At 43.2% G+C, this 17706-nt stretch overlaps 1 protein-coding gene across 9 annotated transcripts in view; it reads left to right on the forward strand.

Annotated features, from left to right (window-relative positions):
* The window catches only part of ATG7 (autophagy related 7), a 273593-nt gene that overhangs the window by 4835 nt on the left and 251052 nt on the right, over positions 1-17706 (forward strand). For 5 of the 9 annotated variants that reach the window (XM_033210683.1, XM_033210689.1, XM_033210692.1 and 2 more), the window contains exons 2-3: positions 16616-16785; positions 17292-17346. In XM_033210683.1, the coding sequence (XP_033066574.1) occupies positions 16626-16785; positions 17292-17346 (215 nt within the window). In that variant the 5' untranslated portion in view covers positions 16616-16625. Of the gene's footprint in view, positions 1-5010; positions 5256-12161; positions 12182-16612; positions 16786-17291; positions 17347-17706 lie in introns of those variants that run through there. The other 4 variants (XM_033210686.1, XM_033210687.1, XM_033210688.1 and 1 more) reach the window with 4 other exon arrangements.

The raw sequence follows: 17706 nt of genomic DNA on the forward strand, positions 1-17706 counted from the left end.
CCTTCCTTCCTACCTGTCTTTCTGCACAGCCTCCCAGCTGGTTACCCTGCCTCAGCAGTCCAGTCCTCACTGCTATGGATTGCCTTTACTACGATAGAGATCTATGTAGCAATACAAAGGCATAGCTTTTCACATAAGACTTTTCATGATATGGCCTTTGCCTGCTTTTATGGCATGGTCCATCTACTCTGCCCCATATGCCTCTCCTTGCTGCCATACAGAACTCTACTGGGGGAACGTGCCCCCAATATTTCAACATAGATTGTTTCTATTTTCCATGTCAGCCAGCCGAGAAATAAAGAGAAAGAGTACAAAGAGAGGAATTTTACAGCTGGGCCTCCGGGGGTGACATCACATATTGGTAGGACTGTGATGCCCACCTGAGCCGCAAAACCAGCAGGTTTTTATTAAGGACTTCAAAAGGGGAGGGGGTATACGAATAGGGAGTAGGTCACAAAGATCACATGCTTCAGAGGGCAAAAAGGAGAACAAAGGTCACATGCTTCTGAGGAAACAGGACAAGGACAAAATCAGAAACTCCTGATAAGGGTCTTTGTTCAGCAGTGCACATATTATCTTGATAAACATCTTAAACAACAGAAAGCAGGGTTCGAGAGCAGAGAACCAGTCTGACCTCCAATTTACCAGGGCAGGGTTTCCCAATCCTAGTAAGCCTGAGGGTACTGCAGGACACTAGGGCATATTTCAGTTCTTATCTCAACCTCATGAGACAGGCACTCCCAGAGCCACCATTTATAGACCTCCCCCCAGGAATGCATTCCTTTCTCAGGGTCTTAATTATTAATATTTCTTGCTAGGAAAAGAACTTAGTAATATCTTCCCTACTTGCGCATCCATTTATAGGCTCTCTGCAAGAGGAAAAATATGGCTGTATTCTGCCCGACCCTGCAGGCAGTGAGACCTTATGGTTGTCTTCCCTTGTTCCATGGAAATCGCTGTTATTCTGTTCTTTTTCAAGGTGTACTGATTTCATATTGTTTAAACACACATATTTTACAATCAGTTTGTACAGTTAACACAATAGTGGTCCTGAGGTGATGTACATTCTCAGTTTATGAAGGTAACAGGATTAAGAGATTAAAGTAAAGACAGGCATAAGAAATTATAAAAGTATTAATTTTTGGAACTCATAAATGTCCATATTAAAATGAAATCTTCACAATTTATGTTCAGAGATTGAAGTAAAGGCAGGTTTAAGAAATTATAAAAGTATTATTTGGGAACTGATATACGTCCATATTAAAATGAAATCTTCACAATTTATGTTCCTCTGCCGCCGCTCCAGCTGGTCCCTCTGTTCGGGGTCCCTGACTTCCTGCAACAGAACTCATTTGTATTTTCTCAAACATACCATCCTGGTTCATTCATTTATTGTTTCAGTCATCAACAAGTATTTATTGGGCACCTATGAGGTGCTAAGACTGGTGTTAGAAAAACAATGATTAATAGGGGAAAATGAGAAGCTGACACGGTTCCTTTCTCATAGAATTTTCATTTATTCATTGTTTCAGTTATCAGGTATTTATTGGGCACCTATGAGGTGCTAAGTCAGGTGCTAGAAAAACATTGATGAATGTGGGAAAATGAGAAGCTGACATGGTTCCTTTCTCATAGTATTTTTATTCTACTGAGGAGGATAACTGCGTCTGTGCTGTGAAGGTGAGGTAGTTGGTACTTTTTGAGGACTAGAATATAGGAGGATCAACCTAATCAGGAGCTGAGGAAGTCAGGGAAGGCTTCCCTCAGAAGTGATGATTGAGCTGTGATTTGAAACGTGAGCAAAGAAAATCACTAGACGATGGATATGTGGAGGTGGCCAAGAAAATTCTAAGCTTATGCAGAGGCCATGGGGTGTTTCTGTAGTGGATGATGTGGAGCTGAGTCAGCTTCCTCCCTTTGCCTGGAGAGTCCCCAGTCCCTGCCTCTAGCCTCCTAATCCAGGGGTCCTTGCGTGGAGCTAATGCTGCCACCTAACCCCCCCACCCCCTTTCCCAACCATCAACGGCGAGTTTGGAAGTTTGTGGAGCTGTTTTGTTTTGCTTTGTTTTGTGACATTGACCAGAGGGCATTACTGCATTTATTGAGAGAGAGCCAGAGATGCTCAACATTCTGCAATGTGCAGGGATAGCTCTAAACAAAAAAGAATTGTCCCATCCAACATGCCAATAGGGGCCCTGTTGAGAATCTACTTGGATGTTCTTAACACCTTGGCTTAAGGGTTTCTATAGGACATTCTTAAAACCTTGGCTTGGTCAGGTATGGTGGCTTCCACTGGTAATCCCAGCACTTTGGGAGGCTGAAGTGGCCGGATCACAAGGTCAGGAGTTCGAGACCAGCCTAACCAACATAAGTGAAACCCCGCCGCTACTAAAAATATGAAAATTAGCCAGGCATGTTGGCGGGTGCCTGTAATCCCAGCTACTCAGGAGGCTGAGGCAGGAGAAACGCTTGAACCCAGGAGGCAGAGGTTGCAGTGAGCCGAAATTGCGCCACCACACTCCAGCCTGGGTGACAGAGCAAGACTCTGTCTCAAGACTCCATCTCAAAAACAAACAAACAAACAAAAACACATTAGCTTAAGGGTTTCTATAAGAAACACTGTTGCCTCATCAGTCTAAGTTAGATGTCCTTCCTCCTGTAACATTCTATACCAACACCAGGCTACGCTGTATTTGTTTTACCTCCAAATTGCTATACTCTAATTCCTCTTCTATTTTGCCATCTGTTTTGGCTTCAAAATTGTTAGCTCTTTAAAGGTGGGGACCGTAGTTTTTTTTGCCATTGAACCCTGAAATGTAGCACAGAGACAAGTATATAACGTAACTGTTTATTGAAGAAATAACTAATGGAAACCCCAATTTCTTTTCTTTTGAGACAGAGTCTTGCTCTATCACCCAGGCTGGAGTGCGGTAGTGCGATCTCAGCTCCTGCAACCTCCACCTCCCGGGTTCAAGCAATTCTCAACCTTCAGCCTTCCGAGTAGCTGGGATTATAGGCGCCTGCCACCATGCCCGGCCCTTTTTTGTGTTTTTAGTAGAGACAGGTTTCGCCATGTTGGCCAGGCGTGTTATTGGTAAACAATATGATGTTAGTCCTGCTTTTTGAGTGCCTCCTATGGGCCAGATGTATACATTTTCTAGTTGAATCCTCACAATAATTCTGCACAGTAGGTGGTATCCCTGTCTAACGGAAGAGGAAACAGACTCGGAGAAGTTGAATGACATGTCCAAGGTGGTGTGGCTAGAAAGTAGCAGAGACAGAATTTGAACTCAGGTCTCTCTGGCTTATGAACCTATGCTCTTTCCAGTCTAGTAGACCATCTGCCTTGTCCAATTGTTTTCTTGAACTTAGATTTAGGGCCCTAGATTTACCGCTATAAAATTTCAAATCTTGTTAAAATAGGCCTACCATTCCAGATGGTCGGAGTCTTTTTTTATCCTGAATTTTAGTCACTTGTATTGCCTGTTTCTTCTTGTGTCATGACGTGTATAAAATTGATAAGCAAATCTATATCATTATCCAAGCTATTGGTAAAATATGGCAATAACAATATTGAATATATTTATTTATTTGCCTATTCCCCCTGCTTTTAGCCCTAGCACAGGGATCAGTGCACATGAAATACTTAGTAAATGTTGGTAAATATTCATTCATGTGAATAAATAAAATAAATTGGACAGGCCCAGAGACTAAGCCAAAGACCTGCTGCTATTAGCTCCTTTCTAATTAACATTAATTAATTCAGTAACCAAGATCCTTTGAATAAGATTATTTTACCAGTTCTTAATCCCTCTAATTACATCAGGATTCAATTCCTGTATCTTCATCTTGTCTACCGGGATTTCTAGAGCAGCCTTGTGAGAGACATTTCTGAGACCTGTATGTCCTGTGTTTATGATTCTTCCCTGATCAAGGTAGGAATGCAGTTACTCTGTCATGACTTTTTCTTAGAGAAACCATATTGGCCTCTTGTGATGACTTAGGGCTGCCTCATACAGTTATACAGGCTGTACACTGCACAAGAGGCCACATCAAAGGGCGTTCCATTTATATTGTAGGTATTGTGGGTACATTTTTGTAATGACAGTGGCAGAGAAGGCTACTATGTCTTGAGCTAACCTAATCAGTATATTACAACATTTCTCTAAAGGAAGTAAAATCTTGAAACAGGGGTGTAATTTTCTGATTGTACAAAGGTGCTAAGTGGACTAGAGTGGCCCATATGAACCTTTCCTGGGAGCAAAACTTCCATCCACTGGTCTTTAGAACCCATCTTTATTCTTATCTTTGAAAAATCAGGCTGGCACGGTGGCTCACACCTGTAATCCCAGTACTTTGGGAGGCTGAGGCAAGTGGATCGCTTGAGGTCAGGAATTCGAAACCAGCCTGGCCAATATAGTGAAAGCCTATCTCTACTAAAAATATAAAAAATTAGCTGGGTGTAGTGACGGGCACCTGTAATCCCAGCTACTTGGGAGGCTGAGGCAGGAGAATCGCTTGAACGTGGGAGGTGGAGGTTGCAGTGAGCCAAGATCATGCCATTGCACTCCAACCTGGGCAACAAGAGTGAAATTCCGTCTCCGAAAAAAAAAAAAAAGAAAAGAAAAATCAAACATTTTGAAAATCTGAAATCAGGCCTTTGCTTGAGCCAGTTTTTCAGTACCTCTCTTATTTCTTAGGATTCTTTAAAGATCACCAGAAATGAAAACCACAGAGATGTTATTTTTTAGAAGCAAGCCTTCATAACTCAACCAGCTTTTAGGAAACCATCATAGATTTTAGTTGTTGGTTGGCATAGGGCTCCACAGTGATTCAGACGAATCCAGGTGACTGTCTCTCAAATGAACAGAGGAATGGGCAACACTGTTGATCAATGGAGGTAACAAAAGGACTCAGAAGAAGGCACACTGCCCTCCATCCTTCTGGCAGTATTACTTCCTCTCTCCTCTTCCCCACATTTTCTCAGCTGTCATTATCCCTCCCATGTAGGCTTCTTAAACTCCATAATGCTGGTATCCAGTGCATCCATTCTCAAAAACTCAGGCTGACGGACACCAGATTGCATGTGAAGGTGAAGGATATTATAGCAGAAGGAAACCCAAATAAAAGAAAAACAGCTCCTGGAAGTAACCAATGAGAAGGACAGATAGAGTTTGAAGACTGTGGATGTGACTGCTTGTTCCCTGGTTGACCCACTGAAGAAGAAATCCCGTTGATTGAGAGGTGGCTCGAAGGTGAGGAGGACAACTCACCCATCATAGCAATTTTCCTAACTGCCAGTGTGATCAGCTGTTACCACAGAAATCACCTGAAAGCACAGTCACAGACCCATTTGGCTGACTTGATGACTTGATGTCTTGTGGAGATGTTAGTTTGGCTCAGGGACATCTTGACTCTAATGCAACTTTTAAAAGGAAGTGAGGTTTCCGTACCCAGCTGGTTTCCCTGTAGGAGTCCTGAGTTCTCATCTTCCGGTAGAGCCTACTCTTTCTTCTAAGTTTAGAACTTTTTTCCTTCTTTTGGAAGAGAAGGCTTTAAACCTCCCTATTTAACAGCCTTGCAGATTGTTTCCGAAACTCATGAGGTTGCAGAAGCATCATTTGTCTATAAAATGTACATTGGCTCCATATGCCAAAGCAGCCCCCTCCCCACTCCTGGTGATTTCCACCTCCTTTTTACACATCAGCAGCTAAGAACATATGCTGTTTGTCAGCGGGACTTGGTCATGTGGTTTGGTGCTTATTTTAATGACTGCCAGAGCTTGCAGCGCCGCAGCTGGGAAAATGAGAATAGAAGCCTGCTCTATGTGTTCCATTTTGGCCCAGAGAAGGCACTTCAGGGCCAAATTGCAGTTATTCTGGCACTTCTGCTAAGTGAATGGCCCCACATGGGCTCAGAGAAATCGGACACTGAGTGCTCGCTGCCCTTTAGAACTTGTTCTTTTGGACTTCTTGATGACCTGTAGTGGGAGACTGACCATTTCCTTTTAATTAAGCCTCTGTTGTGATTGCAGCGCTCTTTTGAGGGAGGTAGGCTTCAAATGAGGTGTGTTTTAGGCAGAGGAAATTTTCATAGTGAGCATGGGGAAGAGGGACCACATTAGTCAGGCATTGTTGGCTAATATGGGGCAGTGACAAGAAAAACTACCAGCAGCTACCATTTATTGACTGCTTGCTGTATGCCAGGCACTGTAACAAGCACATCACAAACATTTAGCCCTCCCAGCAAGTTCTGGAGTAGGTATACCTGTCCTTATCTTACGCCTGAGTAAATCCATGTGCAGGGGGGTGAAGGAACCCGCCCTAACCTGCCCTAGGCTTCTCAGCCAATGGGAGGTGGAGGTGGAATCCACACTCGGGTTTATCTGACTAAAGACCGGATTCCTGACTGCATTACGTTACCTCTGCTTTTAGCATCCTTTCCCTGAACCATTAAAAACTCCCCTGCTCGTGGTGGACACGGTGGCTCACTCCCATAATCCTAGCACTTTGGGAGGCCAAAGCAGGTGGATCACCTGGGGTCAGGAGTTCGAGACCAGCCTGGCCAACATAACGAAACCCTACTAAAATTACAAAAATTAACTGGGCGTGGTGGCGCATGACAGAGGTTGCAGTGAGCGGAGATCACGCCATTGCACTCCAGCCTGGACGACAGAGCGAGACTCCGTCTCAAAAACAAACAAACAGAAAAAAACTCACCTGCTCTCCTAAAGCAAACAGACAAAAAACTAAAACACACACTGAAAAATTAGAGTGTGATAATTTTTAACATTATCACACTGGTTTATGGAAACTAGAGGCCTATGTGTCTAGTTTCCCCTAAAGATGGGTTCTTTTTGTTTTTGTTTTGTTCGTTTGTTTTAGACGGAGCCTCGCTCTGTCGCCCAGATTAGAGTACAGTGGTGCGATCACTGCTCACTGCAAGCTCCGCCTCCCAGGTTCACACCATTCTCCTGCCTCAACCTCCCGAGTAGCGGGGACTACAGGCACCCGCCACCACGTCTGGCTAATTTTTTGTATTTTTAGTAGAGACGGGTTTCACCGTGTTAGCCAGGATGGTCTTGATCTCCTGACCTCGTGATCTGCCCGCCTCGGCCTCCCAAAGTGCTGGGATTACAGGCGTGAGCTACCGCACCTGGCTTTGTTTTTTTTGCTTTTTTCTCTCCCTCTGTTGTTTATTTTTTACAATTACTTCTTCACTTTAAAGTGAATTACTTCTTCATTTAAAAAATCCTGTATTTCTTCATTAAAAAAATACCCTACATGTCTTCATTTTAAAAAATTCTACACTGGCTTGATATTTGCTGTGTCCAATCCTAGAGGGAGAGTGGTTGGGCAGTCTCACTCCTGGAAGCACTTCTGCTTCAATTAATTCCATAAGCAGCCAGGCCAAAATACTTCCATCCTTAGCTTCTTTAATCACAAAATACCAGAAAACTTTATGGAAATGATTTCCCATTTAGGCTCCTTATTTAGAGTAATGAATTGCTTTTTGCCAAAGCTAAATTTAAGTAGGTCATCTGTTAACTGTTGGATGAATAAATGAAGGTTCTCTTTGTAGGACTGGTATAGTTTAAAGTTAGGAGTTTTATTCGACTTTTTAATTTTATTTTATTTTTCGAGACAGGGTCTTGCTCTGTTGCCCAGGCTGGAATACAGTGGTGCAGTCATGGCTCACTGCAGCCTGGATTACCTGGGCTCAGGTGATCCTCCCGTCTCAGCCTTCTGAGTAGTTGGGACCACAGGCGTGCACCACTACTCCATAATAATTTTTAAAAATTATTTGTAGCGATGGGGTCTCACTATGTTGCCCAGACTGGTCTTGAACCCCTGGGCTCAAGTGATCATCCTGCTTTGGCCTCCCAAAGTGCTAGGATTACAAGCGTGAGCCACTGTGCCTGGCCCTTTTTTTTTTTTTTTTTAATTCCTTCCTGAGACAGGCTCTCACTCTGTCACTCAGGCTGGACTGCAGTGGCACAATCACGGCTCACTGCAGACTCAGTCTCCTGGGTTCAGGTGATCCTCCCACCTCAGCCTCCCAAGTAGCTGGGACTACAGGTGCCTGGCAAATTTTTTTATTTTTTGTGGAGATGGGGGCCCACCATGTTGCCCAGGCTGGTCTTGAACTCCTGGGCTCAAGCAATCCTCCTGCTTCAGCCTCCCAAAGTGCAGGGATTACAGGTGTGAGCCGCTGCACCTGGCCCTATTTTACTTCTTTATTCATGGATAACATACATAAAGTGCACTGATTGCAAATGTTTAGCCTGTGGCTTTTTACGTAGGTATATGCCTTGTAACCACCACCCAGCTCAAGATATAGAATATTTCCATCTCCGCAGAAGCCTTCCTCGTGGCCTTCTCCGTCAGTAGCCCCACCTCACCCTGTAATCACCATTCTAACTTCTGTCAGGTTGATTGGTTTTGCCTGTTGAACAAAGTATAAAGCTGTGTGTGTCTGGGTGATAAAATTGTTCTTACTATTTTATTTTGTAACAGTTTCAAACTTATAGAAATACTGTAAGAATAAGACAGAGACCTTCCATTTATCCATCTCCCAGAGACTCCCATTCAGTTTTAGTCCCAGTAATGCCCTTTTATAGTGGAGCATCATCCCAGGATCACACGTGGCCCCCAGCTGTCACGTCTTTGTGGTCTCTTTCAATCTGGGACAGCTCCTTGTCTTCCTTTGACTTTTAAGACCTTGTCACTTTTGAAGACTATAATCCTGGTCATTTTGTAGAATGTTTTTCAGCTTGGGTTTGTCTGATGTTTCCTCCCATGAGATCCAGGTTGTGTATTTTCATCCGAACACTACAGATACTGTGTTCTTTCCATGGCATTCTATCAGATAGCACACAGTGTCTGTTTGTCACGTTGCTGCTGGTGTTAACTTTAATCTATTCATTAAAATGCTATCTTAATGACCAGATACTGTCACTATTAGCTAGCAGAACACTTTGAGAAGGAAACATTTATTCTTGACCACTTTCATATGCAGTTGAGTAAGGTTTTATTTGCACTGATTTGTGCATGCATGTTTCCTGCCTGCTAAAGTCTTAGTCCTGAAAAAATAATAGTAGGTTTAGAGACCTAAGTTATATGGCATATCGTCATATGTTCTTCATTCCTTACTCCATATTCTGTGCTCATTAGCTTATGGGGTTTGTTCTCATAGTAATAGAAGTCTGGGTTATTTCTTTATTTTTTTCTTTTGGGGAGGACATCTATAGAAAGTTCCTTGTGTGTGTGTGTGTTTTTTTTCTTTTCTGAGACAGAGTCTGGCTCTATCACCTAGGCTGGAGTGCAGTGGTGCCATCTTGGCTTACTGCAGCCTTAATCTCCTAGGCTTAAGCGATCCTCTGCCTGAGTCTTCCAAGTAGCTGGGAACACAGGCACATGCCACCACCATTACCAGCTAACTTTTTAATTTTTTTTCATAGAGAAGGAATGTTGCCCATGTTGCTGAGGCTGTTCTCAAACTCCTGAGCTCAAGCTGTCCTCCCGCCTCAGGCCCCCAAAGTGCTGGTGTAAGCCACCACACCCAACCTTTTATTATTATTATTTTTTATTTGTAAATTAATTTTTTCTAGAGATGATGTCCTGCTATGTTGCCCAGGCTGGTCATGAACTCCTGTCCCCAAGCAGTCCTCCTGCCTCAGCCTCCCAAAGTGCTGGAATGCAGGTGTGAGCCACTGTGCCTGGCTGATAAAAGGTTTCTAAAATTCATCCTAGTAATGTTTGAGAGCCACTCTGCAAGGGACTAGGGACATTGAAACGAATATGACCCAGATCATATTTGTAGAATTTACAATCAAGTTTGGTGGAGGCAAACAGGTAAGCAAAGAGTTGAAAAACAATACCAATTGTCTAGGTGGCTTAGAGCCAGGAGTGATTAAGTATAGCTGCCAGGGGAGGAGTATGAGGGGAGTGAAGACAGGTGACGCACCTCTGAGAAGGCTTTCCCAAGCAGGTCACCTCTGAGCTGGCTTTTCAAAATGCCAGGCAGTCACAGAAGCAAGGCAAAGGAGAACAGGGAACGCTTTTCAGACATAGGGGTTGTCGGTTCTAGGTAGGCCATGGGGGCCTGAGAGCTGCTGTTAAGGAGCATCAATTCACAGGTGAGGAGTGACAGGGCTACGGGGTAGGACTCGGAAGGCAGCAACAGGGGTCTGGGAGAAAGCATAAGGAAACCATCAGAGGTGTAGTCATGCCTGCTTAGGATGTAGAATGCTGCTGATGTAGTCTTTCCGGAACGTTATGAGCCTCAATAAATATCAAATGAGCTTCGTCTTGGCTTAATGATGCTGAGAGATGTGTGAATGTTTTGAGTAGACTATATTTACCAGTTCATAAAGAAGTATTTGCAGCGTTACAAAGTGCCTATTGCAGACCAGCGGATGTGGCCTTAGAATCGGGCCTTTGCCCTCAGCAGCCCTCACTGATCTTTACTGCCCTTTAAAAAGATTATGCCAAAAATGTCAATCTCCCTCAAAACAAAATACGTTATTGTCACCTTCAAAGAATCAAAGGACAACAGGTTTGGAAGATCATTTAGTCCAGAGGTCAGCAAACTACAGCCTGTGGGTCAAATCCTGCCTGAGGCCTTTTTTTGTGCAGTCCAGGAACTAAGAATGTTGTTTGCATTTTTTTAAGGGTTGTAAAAAAATAAAATACACAACAGACTGTTTGAGGCCTGCAGTGCCTTAAAATATTTACTCTCTGGCCCTCTTCAGGAAAAGCTTGCTAAACCCTGGTCTTGTTTGACTGCCTGATACAGTAATGCTTTGTGCAGTATTACACGGCAAATAATCATCCAATATATGCTTGAACACTTCTACTAATGGAGAGCTCATTGTCTCTCTGATCTATTTCCTGTTTGGACAATTCAAGCTATTAGTAATTTTTAAACTCTGCTGAAATTTATCTTACTATATAACATCCATCCATTGGCCCTTTGTGGGAAAAGAGAGCTAATATTTCATTTCAACTTTTACTGAGCTCTTAATATGATACTAGGCACTGTGCTCAGTCCTGAAGAAAGGTGAGTAAGACATGGTTCTTGTTTCAGGGATCTTCCAGCTATGATTTCTTGGAACCAAAGCAGTCGAACTGCTAGTCTTTTTTCTCTCTCTTTGTCTTCTTGCCATTGGGTTAGGACTTTTTTCTTTAATTATTTTAGTTATTTCTATATTATTATTTTATATACATAATACAAACTTTAAGAGGCAAAAAAGGTCATGCAGTGAAAATAAGTCTCCCTACACTCCTCTCTCCTGACCTTCTAGCAGCCTTCTTGGGAGGCAAATACCACTGAACGTTTCCTGTGGGGATTTGATCTTAAAAAACAAAAGATTAGGTCCATTTGGACAGAAACTTTTGATAAGTACTCATTCAGTGACATTTTCTGAGCTCCTACTCATGCTGAGTGTGACTCAGTTTTATTTTCATTAAAGTCTGAAATTTGCACCAAGTTTGGGTGGCAGACACAGCCCCCGGGGGGTTGTATTGGTTAACCACACACCCTGCTATTTCAGTTTAATCTTGACTGAACTTCTTGGCCACTGCAGGCTTTTTTACACTGCTAGAGTTCTTGTTCATTACGGTGTTGAATCCCTATCAAAACCTTTCCTGTTTAATTGCAGTGACACAATCCCATCTTGTATAACTCCTGGGTTTCACATCCTGAAATAGTTTGAAATAAAATTGAAACACACTTACATTGATGCCTATGTTAATTTCTTCCTTGACTGTGTCTGAATATAATGTTGAAGTGTGATAGAAACAATCCTTTGTCTTTCTAAGCTAAGCAGAGGCTGAAGTTTCACTTGCACTGTCCAGGGTTATACAGGCAAGCCTTACTTTTTCAGGAAGTAAGTAATGTTTGGATTTAGATTAGTGACACATGAATAACTACCTAGGACTCACTTCCCCCCAAATTCCCCTCCGACCATTACTTCTTAAATCTTCCCTTCCAGCTTAAGGACTATGGTGATGTGACATAGATGTGTATGTTCCTAAGTGATACCTTTACCATAGATTGTCCTATTTAGGTATTTCCAGAAGATTCCTCATCATGCTGCTGTGCAACTTAAGACTTTTCTGTTTTCAGCCTGTCATGGAACAGTTTCAGCAGCTGAACATCAACTGTATCCTCTTGTGAAGTAGGTCCTTGGGTTCTGTTCACAATTTCCCTAAGGCCAAATAAGTCAGAAATATTTAAATGATGTGCCTCTTATGCAAATTACTTTTGTGCAATCATGGCTCACTGCAGCCTCAACCTCCTGGTGGGCTCAAGCTATCTTCCTACCTCAGCTTCCCGAGTTGTTGGGACTACAGGTGTGCCCTGCAATGCCCGGCAAATTTTAAAAATTTTTTGTAGAAATGGAGTCTCACCATGTTGTCCAGGCTGGTCTCAAACTCCTGGGCTCAAGTGATCCTCCTGCGTCAGCCTCCCAAAGAGTTACGATTACAAGCATGGACCACTGCACTGGACCTTTTTTTTTCTCTCTCTCTGTAAAAGTAGTTTGTTTCTGTTTACAAAGTACAGTGAAGGAACAAGGGCAATACCTGGAACCCCTTTGGTTGCACATCTTCCCAGTCTCTGCTTCTATAAATAATGTTTGTACAACAGCAAACTCATATCCTCCCTGTGTGTTTTCTCACATCCTAGCAGCTACAGTCTATAGTATATGACCAGGTGGGAAATAGATGCCTCATTCACAGGATAGGGCTCCCCTCCAATTAGTGTTCAGCTCACTTTTGCTAATATTGAAACAGAAGTAACTAGTTGTTCTTATAAACTCTCTCATGAACAAGTAGGTCATGGCAAATTATGTCTGCACAACTCCTAGAACTGTTCCAGATAACTACAGAAAGGCAGTGACTAAGGCCCTTTCCTCTTTCGCATCTTTCTAAGTCCCGGGCTGCCTTCGGTACCTGGACTGCCACGTGGGTCCCCCAATCCCAGTGTGGTGATGGAGGAGGGGCAGGCCAGGCCAAGCGTGAGGAATAAGAAGTCTTTATTGGGCTCAGACCAGGAGCCCATGGTCTTGAGGACCTCTGTATTTGTCAGTTTTCTTCACATTCTCTTTCGCCTGTTTCTGCAGCCTCGTGGGCTGTGTTTACTTCTGGTAGTGGATCTTGGCCTTCTCCTTCCTCTTCTCCAGGTAGCTGTCACTGACTACCAACCTCGTGACCAGCGCTGACCAGCCAACCTCATGAACCAGCCACCCTTAGATAGGCAGACTTTATTTTAGGCTTCAGATGTACAACCTTGAAGGCACCAGGAACCACCGTCTGCAATTTATATACAACTGTCTGTTATCCTTTTTTTTTTTTTTATCTTTTTTTTTTTTTTTTTTGAGATGGAGTTTCACTCTTGTTGCCCAGGCTGGAGTGCAATGACGCAATCTCAGCTCACTGCAACCTCTACCTCCTGGGTTCAAGCAGTTCTCCTGCCTCAGCCTCCCGAGTGGCTGGGACTACAGGCATGTGCCACCACACCCAGCTAATTTTGTATTTTTAGTAGAGATGGAGTTTCACCATTTTGGTCAGGCTGGTCTTGAACTCCTGACTTCAGGTGATCCACCTGCCTTGGCCTCCCAAAGTGCTGGGATTATGGGCATGAGCCACCACACCCGGCCTACTGGTTCTATTTCTTTTTACTCCCTAACTGTGGACATTCTCTAGGACTTTGTGGGGCTTTTCTTTCTCTGAGTAACTTCTAAGAGCTGATCATTGTCACCTGTGTTAGCTGTTCTCTCAGTATCCATGTCCAGTTTCCTTAGCTTATCTTTGCCCTGCTGTTGTCCACAGCTGAAAATGTCTTTCACTGTTACTCTTCTGAAACTTGCTTTGCCTCTCAAGGGTCTTGTCTTTCACTCAAGCTGCCATTCTCCTAGCCATTCATGGCTTGACACCCCAAGGACTTTATTCTCTCTTTCCATTTCTTGAGTCCACTAAGATATCAAGTTAGGTCACCTTTTCTTTTCAATCAGCCCCAACAAGGGTCCCCTCCTTTTCAGTCTTACTCCTCTGCTCTAATCCAGGTCTTCATACATTTTTGGGCTCTTAGCTGATTTCCCTGCCTGCCTCCTTCAAAGCCCTGTACCCACTGCAGAATCATATTCATTATACCGGACTGCCACTGGCTTCCCACTCCGAAATTTGTTAGCCTTGCATTTGAGGATTCTCCATAGGTGTTCACCCATGTCACCTGCTCAGCTCTGTGTGTGCTGCTCTTGCACAGCACAGACCCTCCACATGAGGACAGCTGGTTTCATGCGTCCCCATTTCTGCCATGAGTATTCCTCTGCTCTTCTTGTTCCTTCTGCCCTCCACCCATCTTCCCCCCCCCCACCTTACCCATCCTTTTCAACATCACTCAGTGCCCATCTTATTCACGGTGTCTTTCCCAAGGCTCTGCCCCACATTCATCCCATTCTTCTTGATTTGAATACCTTTTATGTAGGAGCACTAGCTTTGTATTTCATTATACAGTTTCTATCAATCCAAAGCTCCTTATCTCTAATTCTAAATCCAACAAGTTTGGAAAACTGAAAGCTTTCTAATAGTCTTGGCACAAAACTCAAGCAAAACCTCCCTGAGTAGATATGAGCTGTCTTTTAAAAATATATCGGTGGCTCAAGCCTGTAATCCCAGCACTTTGGGAGGCCGAGGCGGGCGGATCACAAGGTCAGGAGATCGAGACCATCCTAGCTAACACGGTGAAACCCCGTCTCTACTAAAAAATACAAAAAACTAGCCGGGCGAGGTGGCGGGCGCCTGTAGTCCCAGCTACTCGGGAGGCTGAGGCAGGAGAATGGCGTGAACCCGGGAGGCGGAGCTTGCAGTGAGCTGAGATCTGGCCACTGCACTCCAGCTTGGGTGACAGAGCGAGACTCCATCTCAAAAAAAAAAAAAAAAAAAAATATATATATATATATATCCCATTTGGCCAGGCACAGTGGCTCATGCCTGTAATCCCAGCACTTTGGGAAACTGGGGTGGAAGGATCACGAGTGCAAGAGCTCAAGACCAGCCTGGGCAACATGACAAGACCTGGTCTCTACTGAAAATACAGAAAAATTAGCCAGTCATGGTGGCCCATGCCTGTAGTCTCAGCCACTCGGGAGGCTGAGGTGGGAGGATTGCTTGAGCTTGGGAGGCTGAGGTTGCAGTGAGCTTAGATTGTGCCACTGTACTGCAGCCTGGGCAGCAGAGCGTAACCCTGTCTCAAAAAAAAAAAAAGAAAGTATCCCATTTATAGTGACTGTTCATATGTTCTGCTGCAGAAATACTTGTATATCTGGTTGTGGGGTAATTGGGCAGAATGGAAAGTGAACGGACCTCATCAATTTGGTTTTTGGAGCTGCCAGATTTCTTTAGTATTGTCCTTCTCAAACTGGGGTATGTTACCCCTGAGAGTGTGGAGGGATTATAGAAAGTTACAGCATGATTGCCAGGAAGGTCAAATTTATTAGATGATATGAGGGGGGAAATGAAATAATAAAATATGTATCATGGCACAAAATACAAAATTTCCATGCATTGAAAAGATAAAATATGAGATTTCAAAGAAATTTAGGCACTGTGAGAGGTGGGGAGCAATGTATCCTCGTTGTCTGCCTCAGCTAGAGGAGTTAAAGCACTGCTCTCATACAGACAGAATTCTGACAGTTTGGGTTGTTGTATTTCTGAGTGGCCAGATGTAAGATTTTGTACTTGCAGAGTTCTCCAGGACCACACAAGATGGCAAAAACTTCTGAGACAGTCAGTGTCTGTGTCGAAGAAGGAGTTACGGTAGTGCATCATCAGTCAGACTGACTCAAGGAAGAAAGAAGCATAAACATTAAGGCCACAAAGGATTACTTAGAAAAATCACTGTGTTATCGGTGAAACCCCGTCTCTACCAAAAATACAAAAATTAGCTGGGCCTGGTGGCATGCGCCTGTAGTCCTTGGGAGGCTGAGGCAGGAGAATTGTTTGAACCCGCGAGGCGGAGGTTGTAGAGAGCCGAGATCGCGCCACTGTACTCCAGCCTGGGTTACAGAGTGAGACTCCATCTCAATTAAAAGAAAAAAGAAAAAAAGAAAAAAAGAAAAATCACTGTCGTGAGGAGAATTGGCTTGACAACACAGGCCAATTAGGATGGTTTTCAAAGTTGTGTCTTAAGTGAAATAATCCAGTCACAAAAACACAAGTACTGTATGATTCCATTTACATGAAGTAGTCAGACCCGTATAAACAGAAAGTAGAATGGCGGGTGCAAGGTCCTGGGAGAAAGGAAATGGGGAGTTATTGTTTAAAGAGTATAGAGTTCCAGTTTTGCAAGAGGAAAAAGTTCTGGAGATCTGTTTTACAACATTGTGATTATGCTTAATACCACCCAACTGTACACTTCAAAATAATCAAGATGGTAAAGTATATGTTATGTGTTTCTTACCACAATCCAAAAAGAAATTGTGTCTTAAGGTAGCCTGTAAACATCTCATTACTTTTTGTTTGTTTGAATTAAGCTTTATTACAAGTGTTCTTTCTTATCAGGTTTTGCATGGATATGTTATTTTGCTGTGTTCTGTTTTGTTTTTTAGTAGGCAGGAAATAATGGCAGCAGCTACGGGGGATCCTGGACTCTCTAAACTGCAGTTTGCCCCCTTTAGCAGTGCCTTGGATGTTGGATTCTGGCATGAGTTGACCCAGAAAAAGCTGAACGAGTATCGGCTGGATGAAGCTCCCAAGGACATTAAGGGTTATTACTACAATGGTAGGTGATTGTAAATTTCATTTTCCATCATCTTCTGTTATCCTCTCTGTCCTCTAGTATAGTGTCAGCTTTCCTTTAGAAAGAGACAGCCTTGTCTTTTGTAATCAGTGCTCTTCACTAGTTTCTATTTTACTTCCTGACTTTTTGATCTCAGTTCATTTTCATTTATTTTCTCTTGTTGTGGGGAAAAAGAAGAGAGTCGTGAAACTCAAATTATTAATCCAAATAATACCCATTACTTAGCATTGCTGGGGGAAGAGATTGGAAATATTTTTTTTCCATTGAATCTTTTTTATATTCTTGGCAAATGTCTCATATTCACAAGAGCTCTGTCACATTCTGCCATTATCTATCCATACATATATTATCTATGTAGCATAGATAATCAGAAATTGGATGGGGCGCCTTGGGCTCAACAAAGAGAAGAAAACTATTCATAAGCATTTTTGTTATGAATGCTGCTATTTCTGACTTGTCATTGAACATGTGATAATGCTTCTGTCCAGGTGACTCTGCTGGGCTGCCAGCTCGCTTAACATTGGAGTTCAGTGCTTTTGACATGTGAGTATTTATTTGTTCAAAATCTGAAGTAAAGATCACTACTTTTGGCAAGGAATGAGCATGCTTACCTCCCTCATATGTGGACCACAGGAGGACTAGGGAAGCTCCCGGTGAGCGGAGTCAGCCCCCTCGTGATTCTTTTATACCTCCCATAGAGATGAATGCTAGATGCTTAGGTCTGTCTGGTTCATTTTTCATCACGTATATCAGAGCCAGTTAGGTGCCAGGTGCCTTCTAGATTGATTGAGACATAGATAATATCCCTCTTGATTTTGATTGTAGTTAATATTTTGTGATCTTTTCTTGATACCTCTCTCGATTCACTCCTTTAGTTGCTTGTCCATGGGCATTGATCAATGA

Source organism: Trachypithecus francoisi, unplaced genomic scaffold (assembly GCF_009764315.1).
Source record: "Trachypithecus francoisi isolate TF-2019V2 unplaced genomic scaffold, Tfra_2.0 Lachesis_group0, whole genome shotgun sequence".
Lineage (NCBI taxonomy): Eukaryota > Metazoa > Chordata > Mammalia > Primates > Cercopithecidae > Trachypithecus > Trachypithecus francoisi.